This window comes from Mesoplodon bidens (assembly GCF_964165515.1).
Source record: "Mesoplodon bidens genome assembly, chromosome: 10".
Taxonomy (NCBI): domain Eukaryota; kingdom Metazoa; phylum Chordata; class Mammalia; order Artiodactyla; family Ziphiidae; genus Mesoplodon; species Mesoplodon bidens.
The window spans coordinates 7289945-7302329 of NC_138172.1; the positions used below are offsets into that span (position 1 = coordinate 7289945).

The 12385-nt window shown below is 43.3% G+C and overlaps 1 protein-coding gene across 1 annotated transcript in view; it reads left to right on the forward strand.

Moving 5' to 3' along the window:
- SEC13 (SEC13 homolog, nuclear pore and COPII coat complex component) overlaps positions 1-4149 on the forward strand; it is a 47684-nt gene extending 43535 nt beyond the window's left edge. The window contains 1 exon segment of the mRNA XM_081245764.1: positions 3698-4149. Coding sequence (XP_081101890.1) covers positions 3698-3811 — 114 coding nt within the window. The 3' untranslated portion in view covers positions 3812-4149.
- The last annotated feature ends 8236 nt before the right edge of the window (positions 4150-12385 follow it).

Below are 12385 nucleotides of genomic sequence, written 5' to 3' on the forward strand. Positions count from 1 at the left end.
CTTTGAGAATATGAAGTTCCCCTGAGCACCTGCTTTAAAGTTGTTGTTACTGGAAACGGCCAAAAAGTGGCAGGATTTTTTCATGCCCAGCTCTGGTTACACCTGCATGTACAGCCTAAGGGGAAGTCGTGTTCCTAGGTTGTGAATTAGTGGAATGTGTCAGCACAAACACCCAAGGGCTTGTATGTATCTCATTACTTCATTGCCCCCCTCCCAGACAGTGGAGACTGTGGTGACATCCCCAGGGGACTAGACACTCCAGGTCCAAGGGGGGCTCAGTTGCTGGTACATCTTCCCCAGCTCCCTCAGGCCCAGAACACTCCAGCCTTGTGTTGCTGGCTGCCCAGGCTCCAGGGGTGTGACAGGAGCCCAGGTTCCCCAAGCCGACATGGAATAGAGGAGGCATTTTTCTCGTTATTGTACTTTTACTTCTGAGTTTAGTTTGGAGTGTTGTACATTTACAGTGTTGTTTCCTGTGTACAGTGACGTGTTTCAGTTATGCAGATACATATATCTGTTCTCTCTCGGATTCTGTTCCCCTATTGGTTATGACAGACTGTTGAGTAGAGTTCCTTGTGCTCCACAGAAGGTCCTTGTTGATTATCCATTTTATAAATATTAGTGTGTACAGGTTAATCCCAACCATGGCATTTGTCCCTCCCCCCATGCTTTCCCCCTTGGTACCCCTAAGTTTCTTTTCTACGTCTGTGAGTCCGTTTCTGTTTTGTACGTTAGTTCACGCCTGTCAGTTTAGTGAAATCATATCTGTTCTTCTCTGACTTGCTTCACTTAGTGTGAGCTCTAGGTCCATCCACCTTGCTGCCAACGGCATTATTTCCTTCTTTATGCCTGGGGGTTCATTCCATTGTATCTATGTACCACATGTTCTCCATTCGCCTGTGGATGGAGATTGTGGTTGCTTCTGAACCTTGACTGTTGTAGGTCTTGCTGTAGTCAGTGAATGTGCAAGTGTTGGCTTTCCAAGCATGGTTATCTGCGGATGTGTGCCCAGCAGTGGGCCTGCCGGATCCTATGGTAGCTCTATTTGTGGTGTTTTAAGGAACCTCTGTAGTGTTCTCCATAGTGGCTCTACAAATCTACATTCCCCCCAGTGGTGTAGGAGGGTTCCCTTTTCTCCTCAGCCTTTCCAGCATTTATTGTTTGCAGACTTTTTGATGATGGCCATTCTGACAGGTATGAGGTGATACCTCGTTGGAGTTTGATTTCTCTAATGATTAGTGATGTTGAGCATCTTTTGTTTTTTGTCATTCTGTATGTCTTCTTTGGAAAACTGTATTTAGATTTCCCACCCGTATTTGGATTAGGTTGTTTTCTTGATATTGAGCTGCATGTGTATTCTGGAGATTAATCTTTTGTCTGTTGTTTCATTTGCAAATATTTTCTCCCATTCTGAGGGTTGTATTTTTGTTTTGTTTATGGTTTGATTTGCTGTGCAAAATCTTGTCTCATTAGGTCCCATTGTTTATTTCCATTTCTCTAGGAGGTGGGTCAAAAGGGATCTTGCTGTGATGTATATCATAGAGTGTTCTGCCTTGTTTTCCTCTAAGAGTTTGATAGTGTCTGGCCTTACATTTAGGTCTTTAATCCATTTTGAGTTTATTTTTGTGTATGGTGTTAGAAAGTGTTCTAATTTCCTTCTTTTACATGTAGCTGTCCAGTTTTCCCAGCACCACTGATTGAAGAGACTGTCTTTTCCCCACTGTACATCCTTGCCTCCTTTGTCAATTAGCTGACCATAGGTGCGTGGGTTTATCTCTGGGCTTTCTATCCTGTACAGTTGATCTATATTTCTGTTTTTGTGCCAGTACCATACTCTCTTGCTTACTGTAGCCTTGTAGTATACTTTTTAGTTGGGGAGCCTGATTCCTCCAGCTCTGTTTTTCTTTCTCAAGATTGCTTTGGCTATTTGGGGGTCTTTCGTGTTTCCATACAAATTGTAAAGTTTTTTGTTCTAGTTCTGTGAAAAATGCCATTGGTAATTTGATAGGGATTGCACTGAATCTGTAGATTGCTTTGGGTAGTATAGTCATTTTCACAATATTGATTCTTCCAATCCAAGAACATGATATATACCTCTCCATCTGTTTGTATCATCTTTAATTTCTCTCATCAGTGTCTTATAGTTTTCTGCATACAGGTCTTTTGCCCCCTTAGGTAGGTTTATTCCTGGGTATTTTATTCTTTTTGTTTGAGTGATAAGTGGGGGTGTTTCCTTAGTTTCTCTTTCTGATTTTTCATTGTTAGTTTATAGGCATGCAAGAGATTGGAAGTGGGCTTCTTGACAGTGGGCCCTGTTTTGAATTCTTTTTCGAAGAATTCATTGTACCTCTGAAAGTGTGCCAATACAGTTCTTCACTAGTCAGCTCAATTTGGGTTTCAGGCTTTCTCTCCTATTAGTGTTCTTAGGTTGAAAGGACCTGCTATTAAGTTCTGTTTTGGGTTGAGGCACTTTTTTCAACTCTGAATATGCCACACTGGCTGAGATCAGGTAGATAGGACAGCTGGTTTCTTTCCCTGCACCAGAGGCTGGAGCATTGGCTTCACAGCTGCCTGTATTCTCTGGTCAGGCTTGCTAGACAGTCAGGACTGGCTACTCGACTCAGCAGTAGGTGAGGCTAGAATTACCTTCCTTGCCCTGGCAGTACACAGCAGGATGGGATCCAGAGAATGCATGGCTTATTTTGGGGGGAGCTGAAGAGTCAAGAGTGTGCACTGAATTCCTGGTCAGGTGAGGCCACCGGATTTGCTATGCAGACAGTGAATGCCACCAGCAGTGCTTTCTATTCCTGTGTTACCTTAAGCAGGGTTGTTGACTGGCTGTGTGGCTTCGCTGGTTGGGCAGTCCAAAGGCTGTATTCAGTAGGAAATGCAGCTATGAACTGGTGCTTTCCAGGGAAGCAGCTTTAAGGTTACTAATACTTTGTTTGTGGTCTGGACTGAAGCCTACCTGTGCCCCAGCTTCCCTGTCAGAACAGACTCACTTGGGCCCTGCAGGTAGGGACTCAGGCTATGGAGATCTGAGTGCTGGTTGTTGGAAGCCCTCTCTGGTCACAATCCAATTCTCAGCAGTTGGGCCTCACAGATTCAGCTGCGATCCTGGTGGAGCAAAACCAGAGTATCAGCACCTGCAAAGTGATGACCACAGTGCAGTGGGAGGGGGGAACAGGTGCTGGATGTCACCCGGGGCTCTTTTCTCACTCTAGGGGCCGAGGGGCCAGAGCCTCAGGGGAGGCTGCTCCCTGTGGTAGTGTGCCAGCCCCTGGAAGGGATGCTGGGATCAACATGTGGCCCCTTCTCTTACCTTCTAATGCAGTCTGTCTCAGTGTCCATAGTGCAGGACACTTCAGCTTCACTGCTGTGTTGTAGGATTTGTTCAGTGGTGTGTCTCTATGAATAGCTGTTAGTTCTTTTAAGGGAAAGTGAAGCCAGGAACAAGCTGTGTCACCATCTTCATGACATCACTGTCCATACTCCTCCTTTCTTACTCTGTGTGGATACTTTTTCCTTTACTTTCATTTTGGTGGGATTTCAGTGGGGGGAACCAAGGTAAGTGCTCTCTTTACCCACAAGACTGTGAGCTGTAGTTCTTGCTGGAGATCTCTGCCCTCTTTAGAGAATGCAAGGAGGTAAGGGCAGGGATACTTACCTGTAATGGGATGTGTGTGCTGGCTTGCAGGTGACCCTGTGGAAGGAGTCGGTTGACGGGCAGTGGGTGTGCATCAGTGATGTCAACAAGGGCCAGGGTTCTGTGTCCACTTCAGTCACAGAGGGTCAGCAGAACGAGCAGTGACAGGACAGGCAGGGCCTGGTCTCCACCTGCTGCCTCCAGGACTGCCCCTTCCTGCCAACTGACCACACAGCTGGGAGGAAGAACACCCAGCTGCCACAAGATCACTTTCCCGGGAGTCGTTAACTGATGCAACCAGACTTATCATCTGCCTTAACATGATTTGATATGGTTTGTAATTTACTGTCCAGCTGAACACACACTTGTTCTGAGGGAAAAACGACAATTAACCGTCAGCTCTATTATTTTAAGATATTGTTGGTCATTTTTATGTACCTTGTAGGTTCAGGCATCATTTGGGGGGGATTGTTTCCAAAGTAATAAACTTGTATTGCTTATAATTCTTCCTGCATTTTTCTAACCCCTCCCTACAAAGCTCGTTTTATCTCTTGTTGGTTAGTGTCCTTGAACAGCATTTACCAAGACCCAGGTCCCTATGGGCCTAGCTGAGTCCTGCCCACAGAGCTGATCTGTCACTGTTTAAGAGTCCTTGTGACTCAGTTTATGCTGAAGGCACCATACAAAGCTACACTTGGCCTTCAGCAATGGGACTGCAGCCCCCAGCTCTGCTACTTACCCTGAGTATACATCCTCTGCTGGAGACTGAGGCTAATAAAGTCTGCCCTGCACATACAGGGTAGTATCAACCATATCCCAAGAGTTTACAAGACTGATGAGGAAAGCAGGCACAATTCACCTGGTTTACTGCCCAGTCAGTGGAAGGAGAGGCTCACCGACACTGAACCAAGGATCACCTCTAATGGGAGGCCCTGGGACCCTGAACTGAAACAGCAGTCACGGCAGGAGCTGAGACCTGTATGAGTGGCATGAACTTGGACCTTTCACACGTAAAGCAGTACAGCAAACCTGTGTAGGCGCATACCGCCAACTTACTGGTGAGGAAACTGGCAAGAAGGTCAGGAGCTGCCCTGGGCTGTCCACCGCCACGTGCCAGAGACAGCGTTGGCATCCTAATCCGTCTCAGCTCAGAACTCTCAAGGCAGGAATCCGGGACCTGGTGCTGGGGCTCCTCAGCCGTAATCAAGGAGTGGAGCTCACGCCAGGCCTGTATGTGTGCACACACAGATGAAAGGTCAGGCCGCTCACTGCAGGAGGTTCTGTGCACAGGTAAGTGTGGACCCCTCTTCTACCTGTTCTTTGTCCATTTTTCAGCAGCAGAATCCCTGTTGTGAAATAAATCTTACATTATAACATATAAAATTGGAAAAAGTGGAACTACATTTGTTGAAGTGAGGATAGAGAGGACTGGCCCACTAGGCCTCCCAAATCATTCTGCAAAATCCTACCTTCCCAGAACAATAGGCAAATTGCTGCTCCTTCCCTTCCGTTATTCAGATGCGAAAAGAAAGGCCAAGGAAGCACCTTTGCTCGGGCTTCTCAATGGACACAAATTACACTGAATTCTAGTTAGCTCTACATATCTGCCTTCCTTAACAAGCGCTGTGCTCCCGAGGGCAGGCCTGGTCCTCCTTACAGTGCCACATACAAATGAATAATGAGAAGGGACTGGTCGCATGTCACACACTGGGTTACTGATAGCTTATTGGACTCCTGGCCATAGGCTGTATTTATAGCTTACACCATCCGTTCGAATAATCTGGAAGTAAATGAAATGACCACTGTCAGCAGTTTATGCTTAGGGTGATGATAACACGTTAGCCATTCCTGGGGTAAGGGAAATACCTCCGATTTCTTACAACAAAACCAGCCAACCAAGTGCAATGCCATGTTGAGTGTCCATCTTCAGGGCAGTTGCCAAGCCCAAATGAGAGGAATGTCAGGGTAATTTAAAAGATATACAGAGGGGGCCTCCCTGGTGGCGCAGTGGTTGAGAGTCCGCCTGCCGATGCAGGGGATACGGGTTCGTGCCCCGGTCTGGGAGGATCCCATATGCCGCGGAGCGGCTGGGCCCGTGAGCCATGGCCGCTGGGCCTGCGCATCCGGAGCCTGTGCTCTGCAACGGGAGAGGCCACAACAGTGAGAGGCCCGCATACCGCAAAAAGAAAAAAAAAAAAAAAGAAAAAAAAAAAAAAAAAAAGATATACAGAGAATTCTAGTTAGGGCGAGATGGCAGTAGCAGCCACACTGATTTTCAATCCTTTCACAAAAGCAAAGCACCTGGGATAGCAAAAGAAACCCCCGGATGACATTAAGGTAGCTCCTCAAACTCTGAAACATCAAGGAGTAGGGCCAAACCAGGCATAAGGGGGAGATTTCCACTTCCACACATGAAGGATTCACAGCTCCAAGAGCTTCCCTCAAGCCATTAACAACTAGGAAAACACAAAATCCATGAAACAACTGCTTTCCGATGTAGGACAACAGGCAGTGTTTGCAAGAAGAGGAAACAGTGGGCGTGGGAGGGGAGCCCCACAACTGCCCCAGCTTCTTCCTAGAGAGAGTTCCCAGGACAGGGCACGGAAACAGGATCCAGAGCGGCCTCACTGAGTGTACAAGACAGATGAGAGTTCAGAAAGGCAAAGGTGGCCTTTACACAGCAGAGTACTAGAGAAGAGGGAGCTGCTCAGAGATAGCCAGCTCCTCGGATCTGCAGGAGGGTCTCCTAGACTTTTGACCAAGTACTAACCTGCTTAGGGGAAGGGTGAAACTCTCGTGACCGAAAAGCAGTAGGCCAAACAATTCCTGGAACTCAACAGAGGGCGAGTAGTTCACGTTCCCAAGAAGCAGAGTGCAACAGCTTCACGATACAGAGGGCATCGGGTCGAGTCCTAAGAAAGATCATGCGTCAATGGTGTATCTTCAATCAGGTCTACAGTAAAGGCTGCTCTGGACCTTAAAAGCAAGCCTTGAAAGAATCAAACTGATCCACCAATAATTTCACTTTCTGTCAGAACAAAGCCCAACACTCTTTAAAGGAATAACAAGGAAATTCAGCATATGACAGCATAAAATTTACAACGTGGGCTTCCCTGGTGGCGCAGTGGTTGAGAGTCCGCCTGCCGATGCAGGGGACATGGGTTCATGCCCCGGTCCGGGAAGATCCCACATGCCGTGGAGCGGCTGGGCCCATGAGCCATGGCCGCTGAGCTGCGCCCTGGAGCCTGTGCTCCGCAACGGGAGAGGCTACAGCAGTGAGAGGCCTGCGTACCGCCAAAAAAAAAAAAAAAAAAAAAGAATGTAAAGGAAAATGAACATAAGAAAAATGGGAGATATAAGAAACTTTAAATGGAGTCTCTAGAAATGAACAATTCAATATCTGAAGTGAAAAATACACTGGATGGGAGTAACAGCACATTAGACACTGCCATAGGAACAATCAGTACATCTGAAGACGGCAACAGAAACTATGCAAACTAAAGCACAGGGAGAAAAGCAGACAAGCCAAAACAAACACAAGCAACTGTGACTACAGTATTAAGTAGTCTAAAATATGTGTAAGTTGGATTCCAAAGGAGACAGAAAAAAATGTTTAGAGAAACAGTCCAATTTTCTAGGCTGGATTTGAACTATAACCCTACAGATTCTAGGAAATTAAAAAACCCCAAGCAGAAGAAAACACACATATACACACACAGTAAGACTGAAATTTTTTTTAAAATTATATAAGCAGCCAGAAAAAAAAAAGACATATTACATACACAGGAAAAAATATAAGAATGACAACCAACTTCTCATTAGAAATTATACACATCAGACTTCCCTGGTGAAGCAGTGCTTAAGAATCTGCCTGCCAATGCAGGGGACACACATTCAAGACCTGGTCCGCGGAGATCCCACATGCCGTGGAACAGCAAAGCCTGTGCGCCACAGCTTATCCTGAGCTCTAGAGCCCATAAGACGCAACTGCTGAAGCCTGCAGGCCCAGAGCCCATGCTCCACAACAAGAGAAGCCATTGCAGTGAGAAGCCCATGCACGGCAACAAACAGTAGCCCCGGCTCACCACAACTAGAGAAAGCCTGCTCAGAGCAACGAAGACCCAATGCAGCCAAAAATAATAAATAAATAAAATAAATAAATTTATTTTAAAAACTGATTCTAGAACAAGAAATTTCAGATAAAGTAGACTTTAGAACAAGGAATACTTATAAGGGATAAAGAGGGGCATAATAAGAAAAGGGTCAATTCATCAAGAAGGCAACAATCCTAAATATGTACACACTTAAAATAGAGCTACAAAATATGTGAAACAAAAACTCACAGAACTGAAGTCTGTTTACAATTCCAGTTGGAGATCTCAACACTCATCTTCCAGTAGTAGAAAAAACAGGACCCTAAAAAACAGTAAAGTTACAGAATACATAAACAAACCTATCAATCAATTTGACCTAACAGGCACTCATAGAACATTCTACCCAGCAACACTTAAACGCATTCAAGTACATCTGGAACACTCATCAAGACACACTAATTTCTGGACCCTAAAACAAACTTTAACAAATCTAACAGAATTTAAATTATCTAGAACATATTCTCAGACTATAATGGAAGTAACCTAGAAATCAATAATAGAATACTTGGAAAACCCTCAAATATTTGGAAATTTAAGCAGTATATCTAAATTACTCATGGGTCAAAGGAAAAAAATCACAATAAAAATAGTTACCTATAGAGTAAAGAAGGAACAGAATGAAGGGGGAAGGAAGGGAAGATAATAGTCTCTGCATGTACCTTGTCTTATACCATTGACTTGGGAACCACGTAATGTTTAATCATTAAGAAATAAAGGGGAAAAAATGCCTAAAATCTGAAAAAACAATTGGATGTAATCTTAGTTATATATCAAGCCCATGGCATAACCACACAGAGAAAACATTTAACTCATTTGACTGTATATTCCTAAGACTGCGGTTAGTAGTTTTATGGTTTGTAGTGATTGTTGTAGTCTTATTTTGAAAGTATTATGTTGATACTGTAAAATACAGCAAGATAGAGGGCATTTTGTTAATGTAATTAGAAAACAACATTTTTAAGATAAAGGAAGGAATTTAAGTATAAAACCCAAGAACTGCAAGCACAGCCACCGTAAGTTTTACTTGGAAATAACAGTATGAATTCATGACCTATGTTTCTCCTTCTAAAAACTATGTTTTTCTCATCTATGCACTGAAAACACCTAGAAGCAATACTAGTAGTCAGAATCCAGATTCTGTTCTTTAAAAACTATTTCCCACTAAAAGAAATCAACACTTCTTAGAGAAATGGCAAAATAAAGTCAGAAGCAGGAAGGACACACACAAGATGAGGCCAGGATTTCTTAATGAGACAGAAAGAAAATAAACTATTAAAAACGATAGGGTTGGGCCTCCCTGGTGGCGCAGTGGTTGAGAGTCCGCCTGCCGATGCAGGGGATACGGGTTCGTGCCCCGGTCTGGGAGGATCCCATATGCCGCGGAGCGGCTGGGCCCGTGAGCCATGGCCGCTGGGCCTGCGCATCCGGAGCCTGTGCTCCGCAACGGGAGAGGCCACAACAGTGAGAGGCCCGCATACCGCAAAAAGAAAAAAAAAAAAAAAACGATAGGGTTGTGTCAAAAGCACACAGGAATAAACTCATCAAATATGGAAGCATCAAAAAGAAAATGACTATAATGAATTGAAACACTTATATTTTAAGAAAAAAATCCATAAGATTGGTTCAGGTTGGCGGAGTAGAAGGACGTGAGCTCACTCCCTGTTGGGAGAGCACCGGAATCGCAACTAACTGCTGAACAATCATGGACAGGAAGACGCTGAAACTCACCAAAAAAGATACCCCAGGGCTTCCCTGGTGGCGCAGTGGTTGACAGTCCGCCTGCCATGCAGGGAACTCGGGTTTGTGCCCCAGTCCGGGAAGAACCCACATGCCACGGAGCGGCTAGGCCTGTGAGCCATGGCCACTGAGCCTGCGTGTCCGGAGCCTGTGCTCCTCAGCAGGAGAGGCCACAAGAGTGAGAGGCCAGCGTACCGCAAAAAAAAAAAAAAAAATCCAACAAACAAAAGTCCAGGACCAGATGGCTTCACAGGTGAATTCTATAAAACATTTAGAGAAGAGCTAACACACATCCTTCTCAAACTCTTCCAAAAAATTGCAGAGGAAGGAACCCTCCCAAACTCATTCTATGAGGCCACCATCACCCTGATACCAAAACCAGACAAAGATACTACAAAAAAAGAAAATTACAGACCAATATCACTGATGAATATACATGCAAAAATCCTCAACAAAATACTAGCAAACATAATCCAACAACACATTAAAAGGGTCATACGCCATGATCAACTGGGATTTATCCCAGGGATGAAAGGATTCTTCAATATACGCAAATCAATCAATGTGATACACCATATTAACATACTGAAGAATAAAAACCATATGATCATTTCAAAGGATGCAGAAAAAGCTTTTGAAAAATTCAACACCCATTTATGGTAAAAACTCCAGAAAGTGGGCACAGAGGTACCTACCTTAACATAATAAAGCCCATCTACGACAAACCCACAGTAAACATCATTCTCAATGGTGAAAAACTGAAAGCATTTCCTCTAAGATCAGGAACAAGACAATGATGTCCACTCTCACCACTGTTATTCAGCATAGTTTTGGAAGTCCTAGCCATGGAAATCAGAGAAGAAAAAGAAATAAAAGGAATACAAACTGGAAAAGAGGTAAAACCGTCACTGTCTGCAGATGACATGATACTATACATACAGAATCTTAAAGATGCCACCAGAAAACTACTAGAGCTAATCAATGAATTTGGTAAAGTTGCAGGATACAAAAGTAATGCACAGAAATCTCTTGCATTCCTAGACACGAGCAATGCAAGATCAGAAAAAGAAATTAAGGAAACAATCCCATTCGTCACTGCAACAAAAAGAATAAAATACCTAGGAATAAACCTACCTAAGGAGGTAAAAGACCTGTACTCAGAAAACTGTAAGACACTGATGAAAGAAATCAAAGATGACACACAGATGGACAGGTATACCATGTTCTTGGATTGGAAGAATCAATACTGTGAAAACTACTATACTACCCAAAGCAATCTACAGATTCAATGCAATCCCTTTCAAATTACCAGCGGCATTTTTTTTTTTTTTTTTTTTTTTTTACAGAACTAGAACAAAAAATCTTAAAATTTGTATGGAGACACAAAAAACCCTGAATAGCCAAAGCAATCTTAAGGGAAAAAAACGGAGCTGGAGGAATCAGACTCCCTGACTTCAGACTATACTACAAAGCCAGAGTAATCAAGACAATACGGTACTGGCACAAGAACAGAAATACAGATCAATGAAACAGGATAGAAAGCCCAGAGATAAACCACGCAGCTATGGTCAACTAATCTATGACAAAGGAGGCAAGGATATGCAATGGAGAAAAGACAGTCTCTTCAATAAGTGGTGCTGGGCAAACTGGACAGCTACATGTAAAAGAATGAAATGAGAACACTCCCTAACACCATACACAAAAATAAACTCAAAATGGATTACAGACCTAAATGTAAGACCGGACACCATAAAACTCTTAGAGGAAAACATAGGAAGAACACTCTTTGACATAAATCACAGCAAGATCTTTTTTGATCCACCTCCTAGAGTAATGGAAATAAAGACAAAAATAAACAAATGGGACCTAATGAAACTTCAAAGATTTTGCAAAGCAAAGGAAAGTACAAACAAGACCAAATGACAACCCTCAGAATGGGAGAAAATATTTGCAAACAGACCAACGGATAAAGGATTAATCTCCAAAATATATAAACAGCTCATGCAGCTCAATATTAAAAAAACAAACAACCCAATCAAAAAATGGGCAGAAGACCTCAATAGACATTTCTCCATAGAAGACAGACAGATGGCCAAGAAGCACATGAAAAGGTACTCAACATCACTAATTAGTAGAGAAATGCAAATCAAAACTACAATGAGGTTATCACCTCACACCAGTGAGAATGGGCATCATCAGACAATCTACAAACAACAAATGCTGGACAGGGTGTGGACAAAAGGGAACCCTCTTGCACTGCTGGTGTGAATCTAAATTGATACAGCCACTATGGAGAACAGTATGGAGGGTCCTTAGAAAACTAAAAATACAATTACCATATGACCCAGCAATCCCACTCCTGGGCATATAACCAGAGAAAACCGTAATTCAAAATGACACACACACCCCAATGTTCATTGCAGCACTATTTACAATAGCCAAGACATGGAAGCAACCTAAATGCCCATCGAGAGATGAATGGATAAAGAAGATGTGGTGCATATATACAATGGAATATTACTCAACCATAAAAAGGAATGAAATTGGGTCATTTGTAGAGACGTGGATGGATCTAGAGACTGTCCTTATTTTGAACATTAGTAAGTAGACAAAAAATTATGTATTTTTCTTGCCTTTCATGTACAAACTGTATCAAGGTGATGAAATAATTGCTGAAGGAAAAAATGCTAATGTAGAAAGGAACAATAGAAAAAGAATCAGGTTTAGGTAGGGGGTTGTTGTAGACTAAGAGAGTGTTTTATATGTTAAAGTTACACACTGAAGATTTTAAGGCTGAAATTACATGATTGCTGAGATTTGCTTTTAGAATATTACTCCCAAAGGAAAA